The 27,894-nt window shown below is 37.4% G+C and overlaps 1 protein-coding gene across 1 annotated transcript; it reads right to left on the bottom strand.

Moving 5' to 3' along the window:
- Positions 1–1,586: 1,586 nt before the first annotated feature.
- LOC140226647 (uncharacterized) lies at positions 1,587–25,994 on the bottom strand. Its single transcript, XM_072307089.1, is given in 9 exon segments — positions 1,587–1,659; positions 2,255–2,411; positions 3,456–3,539; positions 4,356–4,487; positions 5,031–5,211; positions 8,479–8,724; positions 8,727–8,989; positions 9,454–9,885; positions 24,767–25,994. Coding segments are annotated over 9 exon segments (2,796 nt in total).
- Positions 25,995–27,894: the final 1,900 nt, after the last annotated feature.

Here is a 27,894-nt window from a genome sequence, read left to right on the forward strand (position 1 = left end):
ATATCTGGAGAACACTATTGTTATCGTTTGTGCATAACGGACAATATGTCTCGTTGCGCCAAGGGAGTTCAAAATTCTATTGCAAACACTTTGAGCCCTTTAATACTCCACGAGCTTTTTAATTGAAGCGTGAAAGCTTCTTCCAATGAGAGGGAAACTAGCGTGTTTTACCTCCCATGCATTATCAGGGTCCTCTAGGGAAGAATGTGGGGCTGAGTTTCTAGTCATTTTTCTCTCTCTTCAGAATTTTTCAAGAGAAAATGTCTGTCAAAGAAAGTTCCTCCTTTGACATGCTTTTATTTGGGTACACGCACACCCACCGCACACACACACACACATAAAGTTCTCTCTCCCTCACGTTATTTCTTTTATCTTTCTTGGCATGCATTTCTTTAGGAATATGTATCAATATTATATTAAAGAATATTTTTTTATATATCAAGATAATTATGATCATTAGATACATATAAATATGTATATTATACTATATATTCTATACATATAAAGCTTAACAGAAAGACATAGATACACTAAACTCATGAATGTTTTCTATTGTAATTTACCAGATTGGGAAGCCATTGCTCTTTCTATTTTCTTCTAATGTGCCATCCTTTCTTTTTCCGCTCTCATTTGGAAAGCAGCAAAATTTTAATTGAAATCACCATGTCAGGCATGCATGTATGAGATGTATGTTTGTATGTACATGACTATAATTGTGTATTATATAATGATAACAAAAATCTATGTGGATATAAGACATGTATAATATGTATACATATATTAATATATACATATATATATATATATATATATATTATATATATATATATATATATATCATATAGATACATATTTATATGTTACACATACACACACTCACATACATACACAGAGTGACATTCATGAGAACTGCAGGTGATTACTTTTTGTGTGTGTTCGTGTGTTTGTGTGTAAATATATACATTTTAGTATATTAGAGGCCTGGGGAAGCACTTATTCGTCTTTATTATAGATGAAGACTAGTGTATAGAATAGATACATCTTTTAACGGAGCTGGACTTTGGGGGCGTATATTTTGCTTGACACACTATTCAACATGAACGGGTAGGTCTTCACTCAAGCCGACAAAACGATATACATGCATAGCATGAAATAAGCGAACATTTTAAACAGTTTCTTCTTTTTTTTTTTCCTTTTATTTCATAGACGTATTCATTCAACTGTCACGTGGGCAAGATCTGTGTAATGAATCATTCTAATTTACACATGAACATGATATTGTGTGAGCAAGCAGATTCTTTGATGTAGATAGTAAGACATTCAACAATCGCTTGGTGTTAAAGATCTGTAATACTTCTTGAGAATTTGTTGTGGAATAATAACATCCTAGCGGTCATGCATGCTTCGTATCGCCTCGCTCCCTAGGGAAGGTCCATTCTTTCCGATTTTGATCCCAATAGAAACCCAAGTGATGTGTCTGTGAGCGCGTATGTGCATTGTGATTCCTGGACTATTTCGTTTTAAAGAAAAAAAGTAACAAACTGCTAACGGTAAACTGCTACAGCATGACTCTGTTATAGGTAAGATTAGTGATTATTGATGGAATCATTATCCATAAGAATTTGGGGAGGTGGTCTTCGTTCCAGACGCTGGAGTACCCTGCAGGAATGAGACGAAAGAACGGATGAGTAAATATAATTCATAAAGTGCATGCTCTACCAAACAGAAATGCTTAATTTTCTTCAGCAATGTCATAGATAGGCACATGTGTATAATAATCAAAGGTATAAGAAATCATTGACTGTGTTGAAATTTACGACTTAATTTTAATCGATAGCCTATGGAGAAGTCTCAGTTTTGAAGCTGCGAGTTCGATATATTTCATTCTTTTATTTTCTTCTTTAATAACGTTGTCACCTTTTCCATCTTGCCGTCGATTAGGCTCTTAATATTTAAATATTCTTGGGATAGTAATTAACTTTTCTTTCACGTTAACCTCAATTTTTTTTTCCACTACAAGACATTGTTGACTCGTTTCTTCTTTCTTTTATTATAATGAAGGATGAAATATAGGATGTAATTTCGGGACAGATTTCGGTGTTAGTTTGTTTGTTTGTTTTTTATCAAATTTGTCTCGTCATATATTACTTTATTTATTTATTCGTTCTTTGCTGTTTTTCTTGTTTTGTTAGTCTGCTTCCTTGCTTGCTTTTTAAATCATGGATTTTTATTTTATTGAGTTGAGGGTTATTACCCAGTTGCAAGGCTTGGTAGGAGTAGAAAAGCAGCCTGGAAAAAGAAGACGAAGGGCGAGTAGAAGAAGACCGTGGCCGAGTAGACATACTGAGACATGAGGGGCGTGATGATATAGGCCGCACTGTTCATACAGCCAGCCGTGGCAAGCATCAGACCTAAAAACGGATGATAATCATCGAGTGTTATCAAGTACTTCCGGGTCAGTAGAGTACTGATGTGGAGAGAGAGAGACTTTATAATAAGTATTTAGTTGATTGCATTTTGACTGTTCCCGGAAACGGAAGTTAAAATTATTTCATGATACAAGGATGTATTATATATAGTAAGTGATTATTAACTGTTATATGTGACAGATTTTGTTGAGTATTTCTGCTCATATCATATATTATGTGATATATTATGATACGATTATTGCTACAATTCATTTCCCCTTTTTGTTCCAATTTCCTTGAAAAGACTAAAAGTTTACAAGACGTGATTATACATTGTAATAGCTTGCCATAGTATTTACAAAGTGAGAGGTTTCGGCCATTCAGACCCTCACACTCAACCACCCATCTAAATGATAATGACCCTTTATGGCTCGCTTAAAGGGATCGTACAGTTTTGGTTGAGACCTAATTTCAGGTTTCTAACATTTTTGGTGAGATAATGAGAAACCTCTTATGAATAATATGAAAGAGCATGTAATTCTATGAGGAATCCAACATTTATTTGATGAAACTTGGTCTTGAAATGGCTGAGATATCAAAAAAAAAAAAAGAGCGATTCTAAGAAAGTGTGGGACCCACACTTTATTACGATCGCTTTGTTTTACTTTGTTTTTGTAATTCCGGATCCCGATTTTCATCGATTAAACCTTGAATTCTTCTTAAGATGGTATGCTCTGTACTATATCTTAAGTGTTTTCATGGTATCTGGCAAAGAGCTAACAGCCCAATTCTCATCTCCACCAATACTGTACCATCCCTTTAAGGTGCAGTATAAGGCCTACATACTTGTAAAAGCGAACTGTATCATCTTCCGACAACACAGTGTATACGAATGAGCAAACAAAATTATGCAAAACTGTGAACATCAAAAGCGGTATATCTTTAAAATGCACCCTGTAAGATTGAACTACGTACAAATATGAAAATATCGTAGACTCACAGAACACGTGCTTATAAAAAACCCACTCCGGAAGCGAAGAAACTTACCGCGTTGGTTGGGCTCCGCCAGTTTCGATAGCTGGGATCTTACCAACGGGAAGCATAAAGCACAGAGGACTGCGACGGTCACACCTATACAGAATTTCCAAACATAATCACTTCAGACCGATAATAGTTTATCATTAAAAAGACAAAGGACTATCAATCATTAGGAGTCATATTTCGTCGGTTTTGTTGTTTTTTATTTGTTTCCGTTTTGTTGTTTGTTTATCTTTTTTTTCTTTTTTTTTCTTTTTTTTTGCTTCTGTGCGTCCAAGAGTTGACTGACCATGATGGCATTTTTCATAAAGGGGCAATGCACCTTAGTCTTTAGAATTTAAAGAGGTAGTGCGCAAATTTTTCCCATAAAACTTGCTTTTGCCTTTTGTATCACCCTAAATCAAAACTGTCATCGACAGTAAACACATGATGGGAAGAGAATAATTTACTCAATAATGATTGAGATTGTCTATCCTTTAAGTCAAAGTTCACGGACGTCAAAGGATTCTCTTGGGTCTTTGGATTTGACTGAGACTAGGTTGGCTGTGTATTGAAGGGCGGCTAGAGTGAAATCTCAAGAGATCATATTCAACAAGTTATAATATATATAAATATATGTATGTGTATTTATATATCGTTATATAAATGAAGAATATGAAATGAAGAGCCTGCTTCCAAAAGACGCTAAATCCATTATATTTCAACGGATTTAGCGTCTTCTGATTGAAAGCTTTTTATATCGTATTACATCAATTTTTTATATTTTTATTTTATCTTTTATTATATTTTATACATTACAAATTGTGAATATAACATAATCATAAATTTTATTGACATTATTTGATATTCGACAAGGATCTCCAAGGAACTTCTTTACCCCGAATGTTGCCTGTGTACTGTATATCTTACCTACAAAAAGACCAGCCTGACTTCGGGCAAACCCGATGATGACGTATACCAGTAGAGTGTTCCAGATGCTCAGCTGCAGGACCCAGTTCTTACTGAGAAGTCGCGGCAGGATCGTACCACCAACAATCATTCCTATTGGGAAGCGATTAGACGGATATATATTATATTTCAAGATACATATGTGTATAATGTTCATATATTTCAAATATATAAACATATGATTTCATATATACACTTTTAACGAGCATTTGACAATAACAGTATTCACTCATAACGACACAATTTACACGATTAATCAGTTTGATCTAAACACAGTCATTATAGGTTTACGATCTATAAAAGATTATACGTTTTTGTTGATAGGCCTACTATCATTACGTGTTTCCCTTGCCTTTCCGCATTCACTGAATCTCAAACAAATTCATTTTTATGTTTTCTTTTTCTGGAAAATTTGTTTGGGATCCTTGCTCTTGCGAACATGAAATCGTGTTCAATCTATAATGCTTTCCCCGTTTCTGTCGGGGACAAGGTAAAGCAGGAGTCTATCAATAATCTTATTGGCAGGCAGCATACATCTCTCTGTGACATTCAGAAAAATGATAAAAATCTACATGGGAGTGACTTTGATTTGCTAAAATCATGTTTCAACTTGTAATCTATCTCTCTCTGTCTTACCAAGTGCGCTGACGATGTACAAGGTAACTTGAAGAACAGACACTTGAAGAGGCGTGAAACAGTAGGGCGCCCCCATGCTGTAGATGACGACAAGGTTCGAGAGACTCGCTGATGAGATCGTGACGCACGCCATCACAGCCATGTAGAGAACCAGCTTGTATCTGCGCCTGTTTATGTTCACCTTGGCAGTCGAGACATAAAGTTATGTTTACTGGTTATTTGGTTCATCTTTGCTTTACATTTCCATGTTTAGCAGGTGACCGTCATATTCATACTATCGCTTCCTTGTAATGAAACCTCAATATATAAGATGCTAAGTCTTCACAATGGAGCATAATTGCCAAAGATTATCCACTTTTCAAACTTATTTTTATTTTTATTTTTCATTTTTCCCCATTCATTTTCTTTAATACCAAATATGTAATGTTAGTTTTCTGTGCTTTATTTCTCAACAGATGCGATGACTACAGCTAGGTTCGCAGAGAGGGTTGGAGTACCAAGATCTATCACCCTTGACTGAGGGACATGTCATTAGGTGATCCGAGAATCCTCTCGGATCACCTTCTGTATCTGTACGGATTCTTTGTTGGTTCTTCTTCTTCTTCTTCTTCTTCTTTATTTCTGGACAAAATTTGTGTAGAGGTTAGCTCAGAAAGTCCTCTTCCTATCAATTTCAAAATTATACCATATATGTATCATGTCCCAAAGACGACAGATCTAATGTATAATAGTGATCAGTCGACCGTGACGTCACTGTGACGTCATTATATGAAAACACATTCTCAATCATATCTCACTAATGGAATAGAGTTTTTCAATGAAATTTACGTCACATATATTTCAAGTTATGCGCATTCTACTCATATTCTCAAAATTCATATTTTCTCTTAAAACGTGCGCGTACGCGCGCGTTGAAATATTTGTATGCTCAAATCGAGCTCAAATTTTTTTGCACACGTTTCAGACCATTTGCAGCATTTTTTGAAAAATTGAAAAAATTGGACGGACGCGTACGCGCGCGCACATATACGCACGTACAGCTCATATGCAACAGAAATTTCCCGATTTTTTACATTTATCGGATGTCTGAAAAGTCAAGGAACATTTCTAGCAAGTTTCAAGTCAATCCGACTCAATATGACGTCATACGGGACTGTCAAAGTTGAAATTCCGCGCGTGCGTCAATGGCGATATACAGTACAACAATGCCCAAAAACCGCCAATTTTAAATCCGATTTTACTCGTCAGGATGGACGGTGACCCCCCCCCCCCCCATTTTCTTTACATATTCTGAAAGCTGATGAGTTGTACATGTCAGTTTATGGGTTGGCGATACTGAAAAAGTGATTAAAAGATATCAAATTTCTTAATAAAATAAAAAAAGTAAATTTTCAAAATGACGTCATCAATTTTCAAGTTTACTTGGGCGTATCTCACTTATCCTCTGCCAATTTTCACTCAGATTTCAGTATGTTGTAGCTTATTAAATGTTCTTTCATTAATGTAATAACAACATTTTGATTGGATGGCGGCATCACCTCGTAAAAATGGATTAAAAGTAATCTTGTCAAATTTGACCAGTTTACGTGTTATCTCTATGGGAGAGCAGTTTTTCTGGCAGTGAAAATTGACATGACTATCTTTTTCGAGCATTGGCTCACTTATGCTTCGGTGAATTTTTTCCAGATTTTAGTATGTTGTAGCTGAGACTTTGGGCTATCGTAAGTGTGCCCTCCATTTTTTCATACGAGGCCGGCATCACGTCGAAAAACTTGGTTGAAAATGGCACGTGGCTTCGATGCAGCGTCATTTTGCTTAATACACAGGGCCTATGGAGCATGAAATAGGTCATTGCATAGCGCATCCGACTCGTAATCCTAAGGTCCCTGGTTCGAGCCTCACCCTTGCCAATATTTTTTTATTTTTTTTTTCCAAACTCTTTTTTCTTCTTTTTCTTTATTTAGTCTTAATCTCCCTTCCTAACTTTATCTTTTTCTGATTTTTTAATGCTTCTCCTTCAAATTTCTATAAAATAACATAATTTTTTCTTTATTTTTCTTTCTTTCTACTACATTCTGTGCAATAGATGAAGAACAACAATGGTTATCAATCCCATATTTTGCACATGTTTAGTTCATGTCACGTACATTATTTCATAAAATAACAACTTCTTGATCGGACACCATCTTGGGTATGTAAATTAGGGTCAAAGGTCATAAATGTTTCATCCTGTATCTTGGTGAATACATGTCCTATCTTTACCATATTTTGCACACGTAAAGACCATGTTACAAGGATCATTTCACAAAATAACCACTTTTTGCTCAGATGCCATCTTGGCTGTGCAAAGTGGGGTCAAAGGTCATATGTACTTCTTCCTGTATCTTCGTTATGACGTGTTATCTGTATGGGAGGGAATTTTTCTAGATGTGAAAATTGACATGATTGTCTTTATCGACGACTAGCTCACTTACCCTTCGGTGAATTTCTTCCAGATTTTAGTATGTTGTAGCCAATTTAATACTCTTTAAGTTTTGTTCATCAAAATTTTAATCGGATGATGTCTTCACCTCGTGAAAATGGATATAATGTAACCTTGTCAAATTTAACCAGTTTACGTGTTATCTCTATGGGAGGGAATTTTTCTGGAAATGAAAATTGACATGACGGTCTTTATCGAGCACTAGCTCACTTACTCCTCGGTGAATTTCTCCCAGATTTTAATATGTTGTAGCTGAGACTTTGGGCTATCGTCAAGATTCGCTCCATCTTTTCATACGACGCCGAGATCACGTCAAAAAACTTGGTTGAAATCAAACTTATCTTCGATGTATTGAGATATTTCTTTCTTTCTGCAACTTTCTTTGCAATAACTCTAGAAAAACAGCCCCTATCACCCCCATATTTTGCACATGTTTAGTTTATGTCACGTACATTATTTCATAAAATAACAACTACTTGATCAGACACCATCTTGGGTATGTAAATTAGGGTCAAAGGTCATAAATGTTTCAACCTGTATCTTGGTGAATACATGTCCTATCTTTCCAATATTTTGCACACGCAAAGACCATGTTACAAGAATCATTTCACAAAATAACCACTTTTTGCTCAGATGCCATCTTGGCTGTGCAAAGTTGGGTCAATGGTCAAATGTACTTCATTCTGTATCTTCGTTATAGTTTATACCAGGGAGGTACCTCCCTGGTTTATACCGAATTTGGTACCAAAGATGGTAGACCTGACTCTCTTTTGTAAATGAGAATCCAAATATCACACGGCCAATGTCTCTAAACACAGATGAAACCTATATGGTCATGCCTATTGCGATCAGGACTCGAATCATTGATTAAAAAAAAAAAAAAATCGGATCACCTAATTTGTCAGTCTTGACAAATTCCGAGTCTAGTTTCGCATTGCAACTGTAAACGTTTGGCTCGACACTTACCCGAAACATACTGACAACACCAGAAATGAGCGATCTGCCCGTGGCCGTCCGTCTGTCTACAGTCTCGATAAGTGCCCGGGGGAAGATGATGTAGACCAGAGATGCACTAGAAGTGGCGAATGCCAGAATCAAGGGCGTAAGGAAGACCTTATAGTGCCCACTGCCTTCGCCGCCGCCGCTGCCATACTGCAACAAGAGTCCGAGCGAAATCTGCCCGAGTGCGCTGCCGACAAACGCGACCGTCTCTCTAGCACTACTACGCGAAAAGTGCGCGACTTTACTGACGTCACATCCGTAATGTACGCTGCCGCCGTTGACAATGTGAGGGCGGTAGACCCGCAGAAGCCCGATATGAAGTCACCGGCTATGAATACATACAGAGGAAGCTGGAATCGGACGATGGCGAAGTACACGATGGACTGGCACCAGAATCCAAGGACGGGAACGAAGAGGGCGGGCTTTCTTCCTGCTCGGTCTCCCATGAAACCGAACCAAAGTGCTGTGAATAAGTCTAGCGAAAAGAAACAAAACAAAACAAAACAAAACAAAAAAGCGTAGTGGATGATTTCTTTTCTTCGCGCATTTTCCTAACTAATCTGACGTAATTCTTTTGTACACAGCTGAATATGACGTTTTAACCCCTCTACCCAGCCTTTATCAAAAACGATGTCATTACTTCATCTTGTTAGGGAAATCACCTTATTTTTTCATCAGAGTGAATTACAAAGGACAGATTCTATGAACACATTCAATACTCTTCATGCGTGCATAATGAAATGCGTTGTAATGTCATCATCATCAAAATGAAAATGTTCTGGATAAAATTTCCTCAGCAATTCTGTTAGAAGTGATATCAGTATTGCTGCAAAGAGCGCCCCCTTTGTTAAACTAATTCAATTCAGTTCAATTCGATTCAAACTTTATTTTCACTTTTTTTTTTCAAAAGAAGTAAAGGAATAATGTAGGCCTACTTACTCGGAATGAACATTGCTAAGCCTAGGTACAGCAACCAGAGTGACGTCACAGACTGTACTTCTTCGTTTACATTTGCAGAGCTCCCGTTCAGATTCCCATCCGCGTCGCAAGTGGATTGGGAAGCGTTGAGGTTCAGAGAAAAGTTGTTGTCTGCTGCGACACGCGCGTGAATGTACTCTGCTTCCAATGTGACCAAAAGTCTGTACGAAAAGCATGCGAGTGTCACAGGCTGCTCTATTGTCATAAAACGCGATTTCACCCTCTCCAGTCCGCATTTGGCAACAGCTTCTCCGCTGTCTTCGGAGTTGTTTATGAGGCGTTCAGTCGGTGTGGACGAGTTGTCAGGGAGTAATTCTGAGAGTTGTGAACAGCGCCACCAACCGTTTTTCTGACATGTACATCGCTGTCGTGATTGGCCATAGCGCTTGAAAACTACAACAGGAGTGCCAGGAAGAGACTGAAGCAAAGAAAAAGTACTAGTCGTCAGAAACTGTCAAAGGATAAATTGCTTTCAGTTAATACTCACAATCAAACCCCTCTTCAAAACAGGCAAACAAACAATTATTGTGTTCGTCATTGTGTCAATGATGTGTGTGATTAATTGTCATATCACTCTTACATTATTCTTAAACTTTACTAGACCAAATTGATATTCACATTATACGCCCTAATTTTGCTGAAAGCACACTTTCCTTTGATTTCTAAATTGCAATGAGATATAATGATACACTGAGGAAAAATAAGAAGGAAAATTTTCATTCTCTATCGGTTGTATTTTTCAAACGATCCAAAAGGGCGGGTTACGCCATTTCCTGACCCACTTTATCTGACACACTCTTTCTGACACACTTTTTTTGCCACTCAATTTGTACACGGGGCAGTTTTCATGAGACGGCCTCTGTTATTGGCTACTGTGCTAATGAACATTCAAGACTATGGTATGGCTTGTCGAACGTCGCGCTCAAGGCCGGCCGGCCAATAAGAGGCGGCCAGGAGCTGATGAGCTGGAGGCGCGCGGCAATTTCTAACCTCATCCACGTGCAGGCCTTGCTACTACGTGCGCTTCCAGTACTTTTTTTTTTCAGCTGCTTAACCCATCCACGTAACGGGCCTCTGTGTAATCTGTAATTTCGTGCCTGCCTAGTAAGTCGGCAGTGAACTTGGGCGCGATCTTCCCTACGGCGTGATCTATACGCGAAGGGTATTCAGCATACGTCATTGAAAAACTGCCTGTGTCATTCCCACTAAACAGGAGGGATGATGCATGTACACTTGTGGGAATGTGCATTTAGTTGACTCAGTACAGCACTATTCATGTGAATTTTATAAAAAGAAATAATAAACTGTGAAGGAATTATGAAAAAAAAATATGTTTCTGTGTATTTTATTCATAAATCCTCTTCATTTCAACCCATCTGTAATTACATATACCCACTTATAATTCGACGTGTCCATAACATCCTGGAGCCGCCTCCCAACCCCCCCCCCCCCCCAGATAGCTCTCGAACATTCCATTCAATGACGGGGGTTTTATTTTGAAATGTTATCATATAACTCTCGTGTAAGCAAATTCTTGCCATAGCTAATCTATTTTAGAATAAAATCGTAATCTATCTATGCTTAGATAACTTAATTCAAATTGGCAGAGACATAGAAAAATATTTGTTTTACAATCGTGATACGTTCAACTACTCTTTTACCCTGTGCTGAAATCCGCATGTCTGCTCCACACATGTTATCGCTATCGCTCAAACTTCGATCGCGGTGCCGGTGGCTTGTGTGTGTTAACAACATGTGTTACGTGTGCATATGGAGGAAGCATGGGGCTGAAAAAACAGCACCACGTGGTGAGGTAAAAAACAAATCGGACGTAAGAAGTCGTACATTCAAGAGCTAAACAGACAAATAGCGAAATCAAAGTCCACTGAAAAGGTCTTGACACTGTAATGTATGTTCCAAATTCATGTCTGGCTTAGTTTCGAGAGAATTTTCTACACTTGTGAAGGTTTTCTTTGCAAGAATCAGGAGTGAGATCGGTGAAGTAGCTAAACGTGTACTCTATGTGACTGTTGCATGCATGTATATGCGTGCACGTGGCTGCTGGGAGAGTGCGGCAAGCAAGAACGCTAGGAATGCACCACCAGCAGGTACGGTGGGAGGCTAATTCTTGGAGCAAAATTAGACTTCATTGTTCAGCCCGTCTAGTATTTATATATTCATAATACATGTAATTCTAATTCTTCATGAAATCACGATAAAAATACTTCATATATTCATAATGCATTTTAGAAGCGTAATATGAAATATTTTGACTTTTTTTGGCAATCCAAAGAAAAAATATGTTGAATAAAAAATTAATAACAAATAATAGTTCTTGACTCAAGTCTAAACTTCGTGCGTCTTCTTGCAGTCACCCCGCAGTTGCCCATGGATACGACGCATAAATAATCAGCTGTTTGCCGAGTCATTCCTACCCTACTGCCTCTGTTCAAATTGAGATCGATTGTGATTTTGTCGGTGGCATTTAGTTTCACGACCTAATCCAATAAAACTAGACAAATTTAAACATCAAATGTTGTGACAGTTTTTGTCAGAATTCCCTATCAATATCACTTGTTGCCACGATAGTTTTCAGATTTCACTAGCTTCATTATCGAAGCTGTTCTGAGGCTGTTGGACATTTGAAAGAACTGCTTTGTAAGAAATCCCCTTTTATTTATTATTTATTTTCACACACAAGAATTATGATGACTTACATAATCTGTTAAAACTATTCTAATGTCATAATATTTCATGATGGTATGTGTTCTGTCTTTACATGGCAAGATGGGATTTTTTTTTTCTTCCATCCAGGGTCAAAGAAGGAAGTGACAGGAAGGAAACCAAAACGATAGGGAGGAAATGAAAAGGATAGAATGAAACACCTGCTCAGCGGGCTCTTTTTTATTGATATTTACAATGGTGAATGCAGTACATCAGAATTTAAGTACAGTTCTAAATAATTTATTATTTGAAAAATGAGCAAAGAAAATGGGATATCATCGAGTTCTAAATGAAAACTAAATTAGCATCGCCATTTAGATCTAATATTTACTAAGGCATAGCCCTGATGCAACCTTTTAGTTGAGTTTCTTTAGAGAAACGAATTTTTGGAGCACTAACCCAAGTAAACAAACAAAAGGTTTTAAAAAAATGATGAAATGCAGGTCTCTAGTCTAGACCACTCCTGTGCATGAGCGAGCAACAGCCCCCGTGGACAGTGTCACTCTCGTCCTTGGCCTAGGCTAGGCTACTCGTGTCGTTCTCGCCATCAACGTCATGGTCACACGAAATAAATTGCATCATCAAAAGGGTTCGTATATAATCACCAGAATCATTATGCTCATCATCACTATCATCTCAACCACAGCAAAACCCTGAATATCATTCCCACCATAGTCACTCCCAGCTCACAAAAACACATCAGCAAACGTACAGACATCGCAGACTTTGTAGCTAACTACGTTAGACTTTAGATCAATGTTAGTTGTACACAAAATGAAACGGAGGTGGAAAACTAGTAATGAATACACGGAGATCTCAACGATGGCATTTTACCGTAGAAAAAATACACTGAATATCCTGCACCGCAAAAATTTTGAGGTAAAAAACTACGTTGAGGAAAACTAGGGTGAAAACCCGCTGCTTGGAAGACGAACGATGAAGACACTGTACGGTAAAAATGCACACGCAAACAAACGAGTGGGTACCATACAAAGTATGAATGTTCTCGACACACGTAGATAATCTACATCGTGTTCAATCAAAAGACTCAACAAACACTCGAACAAAAACTCACCTCTAAATTGTTGCAAACGAGATAATCACTTCAAAAAATGGGGGGGGGAACACTTGTGGTAGTACGATTGTACTCTAAGAATAACAGAGATAAGATGATACGAAAGCAAAAGAGAGAAAAAGAGAGAAAAATGGACAAGAAACCTGCAGAAGTTATGCCACACTCACTGGCACCAAAACGCAATTCGACACACACAGGTAATCAGATATCGTCATGGACCCCCTTGAGGAGATCGATATCACGATACCACGCGTAAGTCAATAGCTAAAAGCCAATCACAGACACAGCATCAGACGAGTGACTCATTATGAAAAAAAAAATCGTAAGGCTGTTGAATATTCATTAGCACAGTAGCCAATAACAGAGGCCGTCTCATGAAAACTGCCCCGTGTACAAAATGAATGGCAAAAAAAGTGTGTCAGAAAGAGTGTGTCAGATGAAGTGGGTCAGGAAATGGCGTAACCCCAAAAGGGCTTAGGATTGAAGAGGGGGCAATTGCATGGACCAACGCTTACGCATCTACCTAGTTCCGAACGTCCGAATAAAGCCGATTTTATGTATAATGTATGACGAAAATGGTCGACATTATGTAAATCTCAGCTCGTCTCTTGATTTAACCGTTATCCGCAGCTAGTTCCGCTGTGATTCTTTGAAGATAAACTTTACTTGTTGATGGCTAGCAGCTGAATTTGCCTGAACTACTTGATGGTATTAACGATCTGTGTAAAGTAACTAGACGGCGATCTACGTACTATTCAACAGCACCCTCTTGTAAAGCGTGTCGGTGTACCTTTAAGTAACTGCGGAAGTTGTTGACTTTCCTGCCTGCGAGATACGTGGCATTGAAATTCAAGCATAATCACAGAACAAGAAAACGAAACCTTTAGAGGAAGCTCTGCTTCTGTTTGGGTATAGGCAATGAATAAATCGAAACCCTTCGTATATTGTATCCTTCTTTTATTGAATACTCATCATGCGCGAAAAGCAATGTTAAATGTGCTGCTAATTAATCAAATTCGTTTAAGTTCTACGTTACTTCAAGAGAGAGCATAGCGTTGTCTGTGCTTCCATGCTTACTTTGAAAACACATGGAAATTGATGGTTAAGGATTTGGCTTCAGTTCAGTTATTTCAAAGGTCGGGTCATTCACAAGGTTTGTTGTTCCGAAGATTCATTATTAGGGAGACTCGTTACTCGGATGGTTTGTTATTAGGGAGCTTCAGATTTTAGACGCGCGGACGTTCAAAGGAAAAAAAAATGTTCTGAGCGTGCGCAGTAGCGCGTGTAAAGTCAATCTATTTTTAGCTTGCGTCGCCTGAGTTTTTCACTACGCGTACTCCGCTATTTTCACGTCCGCACAGTTTGCGACGCAGAGAGCTTCTTCATGCACTGATCATAATGGTGGCGCGATTTTATTTTTTTATACGTTGCGTCCCAGCGTAATCTAAAGCTACTTTTCCACACGACGCAGGGAGAGGAGAACGTCCAGCGCAAGCGTCGGCTCAAACGTCCGCGCGTCAAAATCTATACAAAGCTCCCTATTTTGTGAGGTTCATGAATCCGGAAATTAAAAATATCAATAAGGTCCGTTATTGCAACATTTGCCAATCCCACAATGCAAAATGGTTCGTGATTTTCAAGTTTCCTTCTTCTGAAACTTAAGTTATTCGGTTGGGAAATGAGATTCGTTATTTCGAAGGTTCGCTGATCCAAAAATGAAATTCGGTTTGTTATTGAAAGTTCACGAAAAATAAAGTTCGCTAATATAAAGGTTCGTTCATCCGAGAGTGAATAAGCTTTGCCATTGCGAAGGCTTGTTTGAACTCACGCTTTTTTCACTTTCTGATTATAAAACCTTATTTCATCTTCGGACTATCGAACCTTCGGAGTAACTATAGCCTTATTTGATTGTAACGAACGTTATTTCAATTTCGGATTGACGAACCTTCGGATAAATGCCACGAATGTTCGTAATAACGAACCCGTTTATTTTCGGGTTTACGAAGATCTATGTAATAATAATTATACGAAATTTGTGAGTTTGGGAACAACAAACCTTCGGGAGGTATTGTTATAACATAAGTTCTCTTCTTAATGGTGTGTGGCACGTGGGCGAATATTGAGAGATTTTTTTATTAAAGGTGAAATGTGAAGAGTTCGACCACGGAGAGTAAATATTTCTTTTGCTTGCGTTGGTGACCCGCATTTCGTTCCAATAGATTTTTTTTTCTTTATCATTGGTGCTAGAAAATGACTTCATTCTATCGAGAATGTCGTTGTCCATGATCAACACTGACAGTCATGTGAAAGCATCCATAGCATTATTTGGCATTGAATCGTATTGATATTGCTAAATACCACTTTTGCTGTCAGGTGGATGTGATGGCAAGCAGCGTTTAGAAGGATATTTGAATGATCATTACATCAAAGATGCTTTAATATCTCAGTGAATTTTAAAACTAACTTGCCCTGTTGGTACAAATGACTTTTTTTTACTCATGCACGAAGTGGAACTCCGAACTTGCTTATTCCGGGGAGTGGGGTTAAATCTCTACGTCTTTTGATTGGTCCAACATTATTTTACTCTGTTCAATACATCCAGCCTTAACATGATATAAGGAAAGGCAATGTCATTATGTTCGTTTCAATTTAAACAGGCCTACCAGTATATTGTCTTCATTGATATTTCGGTTTTGGAAAGGTTTGTTTTTTTTTTCTCTCTTGTTTTGTCTGCGTATCCGCGTGGCGAGAGATAAAGATAAGTGTATAAAGAAGGTACTCAGCTTGCCTGTATGCATTCATGTGGCTGCATCAACAATGTACAGTGAATGTACTTGTATGATTTGAATATGTACGTATGTCACACAACGGTGTGTGTGCAATATGAACGTATCTTGTTACAGGCAGAGACGAACATTCACACACACACGACACACACATTTAGGGCTACATTTGCATATATACACATATAAATGACCTTCAAATCATGAAATGATGCATTCACACATAATGATATATATTAATATATATTTACTACAGGGAAGAGAGTGTGAGTGTACAGAACCAGTGGAAATAAACTACATGTACTTTGAACTAGCTACGTCCGTGAATGCCCTATCTTCCCCGTACTGTGTGTATACATATATATATATATATATATATATATATATATATATATATATATATGTAATTATATATATATATATATATATATATATAAAATATATAATTATATATATATATATATATATATATATATGAGGCAAGATGTATTGGAATTTTATTTGATTCTTGAGGCACAGCTCCTGAATAAAATCATGTGACGTAATTTTGGTACAAGTGTATAATACACCAATGATCCTGTCTTGTCTCTTTGTCAAAGGAGATGGCATGGTTTTTGTTTTTGTTTTTAAGAAAGTCCATTTGATTATTACCTGCATGTCAAAATGTGGAGCCTAATGAACTAAGATCTGTCGATGTAGCATCTCAAAATAGATACGTTCAGGTAATCACACTTTAGATACGGAAGTGGGATCGGCTTGGAACAGTGAGTTTTAGTGAATGATTTCAGGTGATGAGGTTGCGAGGCGCACACAAGACACAAACAAATCATGCGATATGTAAGTGATGATTCCTGGATGGTGCAGCTTTTATGACAGGGAGTAGATGAGCTACAACGTGGAAATAAATTTCTTTAGTTCACAATCAGAGTTTGATTTTACCTTTAATTGTGCATAAGCTTTCGTGTTCTGTTTTCTGCATTAATCATCAGACTGGCGTTGAATCGCCGTAGATGGGGTGTTCGCAGCCTTGCAGTGTGAGACAATGGGAATGTACGGTGATGATAATTTGTATTATCCCATGTGGCGATTCACCTCGCCCCAACTGGATGTCAGTGACCTCCCTGATCCAGTATGTAAATCTGTTGCTATCTATTCTGTGGACAAGATCTTGCTCTCCCTCTAGTAAAACGTGTGGTTTTTCCTGTATAGCCTGATCAGTGATGGGCGATTTGTTCAGTGTCGTCCTCGCCTCTTTCTTGGCCCTGGTGAAATGGATTCCTTAAATGGACTCCGTCTCTAATAGTTAGTGTTCACACTTCCTTACTCCAAACTTTCTGTGTGAATCCCAGACGTAAACCTTGTCACAGCCCCAGCAAGATTTTTTATTTATTTATTTATCTATTTCAATATTCTTTTAGCAGTGTAGCCCTTTCAGTTGGTTAACTGTTCTACCAAGGGGCCCTGCTCACATTATGTACAGATAAAAATGTCATGAACATCAAAACAGAGTAAAAACAATGAAATAACTTATACTACAAATCAACCACAACACCAAAACAAATATACAAACAAACTCAAATATTAATACGATTACAGCTTAATAACAGCTTGATAGGGCAATCAGAAAAGTATTGCCACTTCACCTACCCCCCCCCCCCCCCCCTCTACAATTGTTATCATACAGTATCATCAAATTTCGGTCTTCATTATCATTTCTCAATACCAAAAAAAAAAAATAAATAAATAATGAACTTAGTGATATATAACACAAAATAACATAAACACACAAATCTCAGTTGATTTTAATGCATTGTCCATATGCATGCTTTCATAACCTATCGATCATGCTGAGTACCCTGCATATCATTGATACACTACAGTGGAGTTCTGAGTTGATCTGTTTTCCTACGCGTGTACCAACATCCCTCTTTAGTTCCGAGAGAGGGCGCATGGTTGTGACCACATTGTACACTGAAGATTCTCCGCTGTGCTTCGGATCCTACCCTTGATGTATGCAATGGTGACCATGCTTTTCCTGCTGGTGTTTTGGATCTGGCTCTTGTTTGGTCTTGGGGTTCTCAGACAGCCGTTTATCAATAATTTGTCTGAACAATGACCCGGGTAACTGCATCTTCTTAACCCTATAAAGCCCAAGGGGGGGGGGGGGCACATTGTGCCCCCCTACCAGATTTTCATTTGCCACTCCTTCGCCCTTAATCCGATTTCAACCAAATTTGGTGACTTTTCCTTAAATCTTATTGCAAACATTTTGATATATAATTTAGCTATATTTCATGTTGCTGGTTGCCAAGGCAACCATAAACTGACAACCATGTCAGTCAGATTTTGCATTTTTTTCTGTTCCCATTTCATTTAACAGCATTACAATGTATAAAATGGGTGTTTCTAGGCTGAAATTAGAGTGTTGAAGGAGCAAAATTTGAAGTAATTATGGTCCTGGAAAGTTTTCTTATTATTTCCTTTGTTTTTATATGACAAAGGCATAAAACAATAGATATACTAGAGATAATTGAAAACAATAATATTTTCTAAAGATTGCCCTTCTAATTTTGTGTTATTTTGATTTCTTCACCTAGGTTATGCCTCTAGTACCATTAGTTTATCATATCATCAATTTGCAATCTCAAAATTCCACTATTATGCAAATATGAAACGTCATAACTATACATGTACCCATCCCAAACATTTCATCTCAGGTTTCATAATGTATTATTATGTTGACATGAATAGCGCCCCCATGTGGTGACCTTGAGAAATTTTAACCATAACAAATAATGAGATTCCACCGTCATATCATTTGTGACAAATATGAAAATGATTGGTCTATAACAAGATATATGGGGATAAAGAAATTATACAGAAAAATCATGTTTTTAGCATATTTCCTACGTATTTCTTTATATTTTGGTAAATAGTGCCCTCCATGGGTGACCTTGAGAAAATTCAAATAGATGGTTGTGTAGAGAATGAGTTACTCTACCCATGTGCCAAATATGACGATGATACATCAAATGATAAAAAAAAAAGTTATATAGGGGGCTTATTGTGCCCCCCCCCCCCCCCCCTTAGGCCTGCGAGGGGTCAAAATAGCTTGGGCTTAATAGGGTTAAGGATGTTCCGTGATATTTGCTCCTGCGATAATATTGCTCCCATAGCAGACCTGCACGCTAAGCTAAACATATTAAATTCTGCCTACAAACATTACCGTAACCCTAAACCTAGTCATCACATCACACTAAACCTAAAGCCATATCACAACCCTAACCCTAAACCTATTAAAGTCCTTGGAGAAAATAAGACAGGAGCAACTGCCACAGGTCGTGGAGCAAATGCTGTGTCATCTCTTGGGGAGGACTTGTTGTATTTTTCTTCGGTCTCGATCCACATCCTCAGAGTCTTTGATGGGGATTCCATGGATGGACGGTTATAAAAAGTTATAGGGTTCGATATTCTTGATCATGAGATAGTTACGAGTGAGTGACTACGAAGAAGAATTGTATTATTTATTTTATGTTAGTTGTTTTATTTATCATATTTGTATGAAAACTTGCAAACACATGCTTTGATAATACTTGTGAATATGGATACATGGATCATTCAGTGTACAATAAGACGTGCATTTTTTTATATGTATATAAATATGAATTGAAAGAAATACAATGTATATGAAATGATGAATAAAGAAGTAAACAAACAAGTAAACCACATTTGCCATGACACATCCATGAACACAAGCATGGAATGAAAAACATCACTTGTACACACACAGATCTATATTCACATATGCCAACATTAACACATTCTGCTTTGAATTCCTATACATTTATCATCACGCAGACATGAACAGGTATTCATTTACCCAAGCATTCACACACATGAAACATTAATGTTGTCTGAAATAGTTGCAAAATGCTTGTCTTGCTATAATTTATTATCTATTTGTTTCATGTACATTACATTGTTCCAATATTTTAATGGCAGATTTTGCCAGCATTTCTTATTCATTTTTATCTGAAGCAAGCAGCAAAAGAATTGAATACCTGAATGTAAGAAAGACCCGAGTCCATTCGAGAAAAATATTGAGAAAATTGAAAAACACAACAATTGACATCTTAATATTCTCAGTTTCAAGTACAAAGTAAAATGCAAACAGTCAATCAAATAATTATCTTTATTTACCCTACTTTGCAAGGTGTCTCCGAAGAATGATACCCAATAGCGTGGACTCGGGCCGTTCTTTAATACAGTCAGCTAGTCACTTAAGTACAATAGTGCAAAATAGCCGCTGGGAAACATGGTATTCATGCATTACTTCGCTACATTTTGCGTTATATAGTGTAGTCAGCTCATGGAAGAACAGACATTGCTATGATCTGTCAGGTATTCTTATACTCTGTCCAGTTATGTTACTTCGTGCGTTTTTGATTAAATAACTATTTTTTTTAGACAGTTAACATTAATTTTCTTCACCAATCACCGAAAACAGATCTTTCGACTATCATCTCATGGGGCAATGACTATCATCATTCTTATGTCCGCGATTATTTTCATTCTTACCACTGAAGTGATGTATAAAGTTTGCAATCTCATATCTTCGACTTTGGTTTTAATTAAGCATATATTTGAAGGGTTTGTTTGCAAAAACCGATAAGTCCATTTTTGAAGATTTTGAAGTACGATTTCTGTCATAAAGTACAAAATAATACCTTTTAAATGATATATTGGTCACTACATATAAAGGTATATTCTTTAAGTTATGGTCAAAAGAAGCACAAATTTTCTTATTATTCTCTTTATTTTTCTTGACCTTTAATCGCAAATATCTCCATTTGGCAAATATGGACTTATCGGTTTTTGCAAACAAACTCTTCATTTGGCAAATTCAATCAGCTCAGTTTTTTTCCAAGTAAAGATCTTCATATTTGTGAAATTGATGTGTGATTCTTGGGGTGATTTTGTGGTCTTTTCGACTCTCTCTGCGTGTGAACAAGATATGCCATAAAGTATAGTAATTGCCCAAATATTTCATGTTTGTTTTCACAATGTCATTCTTCCGTGTTATAATGTTCAGAGCTGATCAAATCGCATCGTCCGAAATCCTAGGTCGTGACATGCTAGAATTCATTCAGAGTTCTTACTCAATCAGCAGATATTGTAGAAGCTTCATTCAAATCGTTAAAGAGTCAGGTTAGATTCAGACAGAACGAGTCTAAAGCAAGGAAATCACAAATGTACGTGACAGTTTGTTTGTTTGTTTGTTTGTTTGTTTGCTTGTTTAGATTAGATTAGAAATAGGCCTACAGACCACTCTCTATTTATGACGAAATGTGTTTTCCGAGATGTGGATTTATGTGAAAATTACCAGGACACTTAGAAAGACACATTAGGCCTACCTACACACTTGGTTGTTTGCGTGCATGCGCATTATTACCATAAACATCATTGCCTAAACGCAATGAGTTACAACAAAAAGAGATCGATAATTCATTATTAAAGTTCATATCGGAGTGAAGAGGTGAAAATGTATTATTTTCGATGAGATCAAAAAACGATTCCTAGCATGGGTATGTAGAGTTACATCAATGTAACACGGTAAACATATATATATATATATATATATATATATATATATATATATATATATATTTATATATAATTATATGGTTATATAACAGATATCGTAGTAATTACGTTCAAAATGGACAAAATAGCACGAGAGCTAAAAGGAATTTTGAATTTCCTCCCTCTTTGAAGTCTTTAAAAAAATCCTGCAAAAATCACAAACTCGAAATGGTACCTTTATATCATATACAAGTCTATTTTCATTCTTAAATAACTTTTCATTCTCTGAATGATAGTATTTGGATTCATCCTTTATTTATATGTCTAATGATAGTACTTTAAGAGCATTATGTTGAAAAGCAAGCCTTAATAAGAGGTCCTTTTAGAGGGAAGGTCTGGTGATGGTATAGTATTGGTTGAGATGAGGATTCAGCTTTTAACTTTTTGTGAAATACTAAAAAACCACTTTGTAATATGTTATTAAAGAGCATGCAATTCCGTGGGGAATTCAAAGTTTATTTTGAAATGGCTGAGATGTCCAAAAATAAAGTCAAACAAAGCACTCCTAATAAAAGGTGGGTCTCACTTTTTGTTATGAGCGCTTTGTTTTGGATATCTCGGCCATCAAAACCAATTTTATGTAGATAAACTTTGAATTCCTCTTAGAATTATTAGAATTCAAAGCACGTTCTAAATATCTAAAAAAGAAAATATCATTAAAAAAAAATTTAAACCTGAAGCTCCATCTCAACCGAAACTATACCATCCCTTTTATATGTACACTCTTCTTCATAAGTCATACATGAATAAAATTCATGGTTATTTAAAGAAACATTAGATACGTGTTAGAGAATGACAAAGGGACACACAGGCAGAGTGCAGCAAATAGAAAGTCGAGTTTTCTGTGTATAGAACATAGGCTTTCGGTAACAATTACTGTAGCAAAAAAAAAAATTATGAGAAAAGTATCTTGGCCTAGTATCAATCATTTTGCATTCGACCTGCAATCTTTAGTTTATGGCACCAGGACAAAACCGTACTGGGGAGGGTAAAAAATGTATATATATATATATATATATATATATATATATATATATATGAAGAGTTTGTTTGCAAAAACCGATAAGTCCATTTTTGACGATTTTGAAGTACGGTCTCTGTCATAGAGTACAAAATGATACCTTTTAAATGATATATTGGTCACTACATATAAAGGTACATTTTTTAAGTTATGGTCAAAAGAAGCAAAAATTTTCTTATTGTTTACTTTATTTTTCTTGACCTTTAATGGCAAATATCTCCATTTGACAAATATGGACTTATCAGTTTTTGCAAACAAACTCTTCATATATATATATACATATATATATATATATATATATATATATATATATATATAGTGAGAACTTTGAGCAAAGAAAATGGGTTTTCATCGGGATTCGAACCCGAGACCTCCGGATTTATACTAGACCGGTACTCTAACGACTGAGCTATTGAAAACCCTAGATCGGTGTTCGTCCCAAATCCTCCTGTTTCTATATATATATATATATATATATATATATATATATATATATATCTTGCAAGTAAATGGGTTGCGTTCGTGTTTCAATCATCATGCAATTCAACATAAGATAAAAGTGACGACTATTGTGACGTTGACTGATCACGTCTAGAAAGTGACGAACTTTCGCTGACAGAGTAGTGTAATTCAAATTTTGCAAATTCGCGAAAATACAAACAAAAGAATACTAACAGTGATGATATGAACACAATATCGCCATCTTAATGAACATTCTGCTGAATCTTTTATCATAAAACTACTCCCTAAAAGCAAGAGAAACACTGAGTATGATAAGCTTTTCACCAGCAACATTTCACGTAATTATATAATATTGGATGGCCTTGAGACTAATACAAGGGAATATTGGACGAGCTATGCACAAATATTGGACGAGTCGAAGACGAGTCCACTATTTCCTTGTATTAACAGAAAATAGGACATCCAATATTATCATTATTATCCTACAGAGGATTTTAGCAAAGAATGTTTTCACTTAGGCCTACCCTTTCTGTCTCCGAGTGCTGTATGGTCTCCTACTGTACTTGATCCTGACATGGGGTATGGTACATGTACACTCTTCAGTGCAAGTTAATCCACTTTCAGTCCCTGATAAAACAGTGATCTATGCATCCAAGGTAGCCGTCATGTTACTGTTAGCCCGAGATCTATCTAATTTAGACCAAAATTAGATGTACATGTATTTGTATCCGAGATCTGAGAGACAATTCACGTCACATCTACCGTAGATCGTGAAAGATCAAATTATTAGTACTGTAGTCCTACTTTACTTAGTACTAGTACTATATTAACACATAATGTACTGTAACCTGCATGCAAATGCAAGCGGCAGCGGCCGGCTACATGTATATCGCGCGCGGGCTATCTAGCGCTGAGCTGATCGATCGTCATACCGTCGCCTGCATGCAAAAAAAAAAAAAAAAAAAAAAAAAATGCAACTTGTTTTCATCAAACCTGAACTTGATTTCCTGTTATGAAAGTGACATTTTGAAAAATTGTACGGAAAACAATTTCAACTAATTGGTATATGAAATTTGTTTGCATAAACACAGAATATTAGAAGAAACGATATTTTAGTTAATTCGTGATTGACCAATTAGAGACGTTTTTACTTCATATTTCAGGTCATCTCGTATAAAATATATCTCAACCAATCACGGTGCACTTTATATTTAAAAAAAAAAAAAAAACTTTGGGCAACCCCCTCTTGCCGTTCAATATTTTAAATATTGGTCGCCTCGGCAAAAAATATTGTTCAACAAACAAACAAAGTGGGTCGGAGGTTATGAGGTGCGTCTACAAAATAACACTTGTATTTGGGCTCTAAAAATCCTCTGTATGGATAATAATGTGTCATATTATTAAGCCTTTATTCACATCCAGTATTTTTTTCCATAGCGTCATATTCTAACGATATGAGATTTTGTATACATTAACACATCAAGGATGGCGCTGCTTAGATCTTTCACACGGAACACATTATCTTTGTTACGCTGCCCTCAATCTAGGCTTGGACTGACGATTCACCTAACTTGGATTCTGCAGTCTGCTCGGTAAAGCTAAACAACGCTTTCGTTTCCCGCTGACCGCTAAACAGATCTTGAAGAGCGACGCGAAACGCGGAGTGACGAACTGTGTATATAAACGGGTTGACGCACGAGTTGCAAAAGCCAAGTAGAGTAAAAAGACGGACCAGGTATAGGGGTGTGTCGGTTTCGGAGAAGGAGATCAGACCGAGGTTAAGTCCAAAGAAAAAGGCGTGGTTTGGACCCCAGCACATGACGTAGATAACAATGACGATGAACATCATCTTCAGGATGCGGTCTCTCGCGGCGAGATGAGAAGATGACGGCCGGGCTCCGGACGAGCTGTCCTCGCCGCTGAAACGCTTGGACTGTCGGTAGAGTGACCCAGCGATGAGGGACTGGGACACGAGCATGGCCACTGCTGGAAACAGGAAACGGTAGACGAACACGTAGACGCCGTAGGCGAGCTGGGTCTCTGGTGAAAAGTAGCTGTAAACGCAGGCGTGGGAGGACGCGCGGTAGTAAATTATGAACATGCTTTCGCAGAGAGCGATAGCCAGGATGATTGACCAGATGACCACGATACACGTGTTCACTCTCCACCTGGTGACCCAGCGGGAGAACTGGAGCGGGAAGACGATGGCGATGTATCGGTCCAGCGAAATGGCGACCAGGATGTAGCTCGAAGCCGTGATAGCTGTCCACTTGAACACGCCGCCAAACATGAGTTTGCAGTACACCACACCCAGCCAGGTGTCGGGAACAAAACTCGCCTCGGGCCACGGGAGGATGAGGAAAGACGTCAGGGCGTCAGCCGCGGCAAGCGCGCCGATGAGCACGTCGGTGGTGCGACGCACGTTTCCGCCCCGAAAAAGCACCACGATTACGAGCATGTTTCCTACGATTCCGACACCGGCGCAAAAGATCCCCACAATGGTCGACCATGACCACGGCGTACCAAACCATCGCCAAGTGTCGACATCATCTCTCGAGCCATCTTCAATCCCTGACCTCCGAGAATACGTTGAGGATGTATCCGTGGTGTTTACCCGCCCGGTCCTGTGGCTGCTAAACTCCAGTAAGCGACCAGTGCCTGGAGATCGCGCCAGCCATGTTACAGTAGATTCCTCCATGATGTTTTCAGTCGTAGACTCCAGTCCAGTCGCACTGGTGATATTGCTTCGGACGGATACCAACAACAACAGCATGCTGAAGATTTCTTTCTCCATGTCACGTCCTTCAGATATAAAGCCAAATAAAAAAAAAAGAAGAAGACTCAAATTGAAGTATCGGAAAGCAACGTTGGGGAAGGCATTAAGCGGGTAAACCTCCAGTTCCACAGTTGTTTGTGTGTGTATTTGTGTGTGTTTATTTTAGTATATTTCTTTTCCTGTATTCTGTATTCATGACTTTCATTTCTTCATATCACTTCCCGAACACACTTTGTCTTTTGCGCTATACACAACCTGATTGTAAGTAGCATAATGAGGTTAATTTCAAAAGACGCGAAATCCATTTTTAATCAAAATCAATATCTCTTCATAACAAGATTGTGAGTGTACTCAGGATTCTGATTAGCCATAGAGCTCATTGTCAGCCTTTCAACAAAAGTGAAAAAAAAATGGTAAATTGATAATTTCTTTTGTATCTATTGTTTCTATTGTATTTCTGAAGAAATAACTGCAATTCAAGTATATCTTTTAATGCCATTTTAATGATGTGTGATGACATTTCTTCAATCTAAAAAAAAGTAAAAAAAATAATGATAATAAATCGACGTGTGGACAAGAACTGAAACTGGTGAATTAGAAAAAAAAAAAGAAGAAGAAACTATTTACTCTAAACAACCAGACGCTCATTTAGCTCATTTTGGAATTAAGCTGATCAATTATTTTCAGTTTAAAGTCTTAAAATCGGCAGCCAGAGAGGGAAGGATGATTATACACTTTGGTATCATTAGGCCTGTGCTTGCTCGTATTTAAACTGAATTGTTGGTTGAAGATTTCCGATTTGTTTTTTTGAAGCGGTTATTACCACATGATTTCATCTCTTTACATCCATACTGCTCCACGGACAGACAAATAATGATAAATACATGAACGTTTGAATATTGTTCTGCACAAGCTCTCAACACGAGTCGAATGCTACTACTGTATAAAACTGATAAGGACGGATAAGTAAAAAAAAAACAAAACAAAAAAAAAAAACAATGACAGAAGTAACATAGTATCGGTAGAACGGATAAAGTAGCTTTTCGCGTGGTAAATTTCATTTCGTACATTGTACAAAATAGTATATAAACGAGAAAAAAAATGTTTTAAGTTTTTTGAGAAAGCAAATTAATCGTAAATTACTGCAAGAAGAGTGACAAAGAGAAAACGGTCTTTTAAAGTGTTATCAACAAGTCAAAGTGTTGGCAGTAGTCATTTCACGAATAACCCCAGTACATGCAGGCCTAATTCGATTCTCAGAGACTCCAACCCCAAGCACCTTCTGATCTGGAGATTCTCCCGCCCGAAACCCCTAGCAAACGGGAGACTCCAAGTTGATGTGTGCGAAGAGCGAAGTTCCTAGGGTTCTGATGTTCTCTGGTGCTATTATAAGGCTTATTTTTTTCAACATACGATAGCAATAAGTAAGAAATCCTTTCCACCGGGAGACACAGAGCCAGGCGGGAGAAATCAAATCTCAAGCGGGAGAACGGGAGATTTTGCAAAAATGGGCTTTCGGCAGAAGATCTCCCATCGAAAACGGGAGAGTTGGAGTCTGTTCTACTCTAACTTTGCATCATTTTAAGTCTTTCTGTGCCAGGAAATTACAGGACAGTGTGTACATCACTATGGGCTTTTCTGTGTCTAACTTAAAGCACACACATGTTTACTGATGGTGGGCAATAGGCTGGTATAAAAATTTATTAATATTCATAAACATATTGAAATTCAATGCAGACCTTGGAAAGAATTATTTTTCTTGCGTTCAGCTGACTTGTCATATATGTGGCAACGGAATTGCAAATATCAAAATGTAGGCCTAAGTTGGAGAAGAACTTAAACAAAAATCTTAAGCTTGAAAACATGATTTACATGCATTTAAATACGACCTAATGATTGTACCAGCATAGAAGAACAT

The sequence above is a fragment of the Diadema setosum genome, chromosome 3, assembly GCF_964275005.1.
Source record: "Diadema setosum chromosome 3, eeDiaSeto1, whole genome shotgun sequence".
NCBI lineage: Eukaryota > Metazoa > Echinodermata > Echinoidea > Diadematoida > Diadematidae > Diadema > Diadema setosum.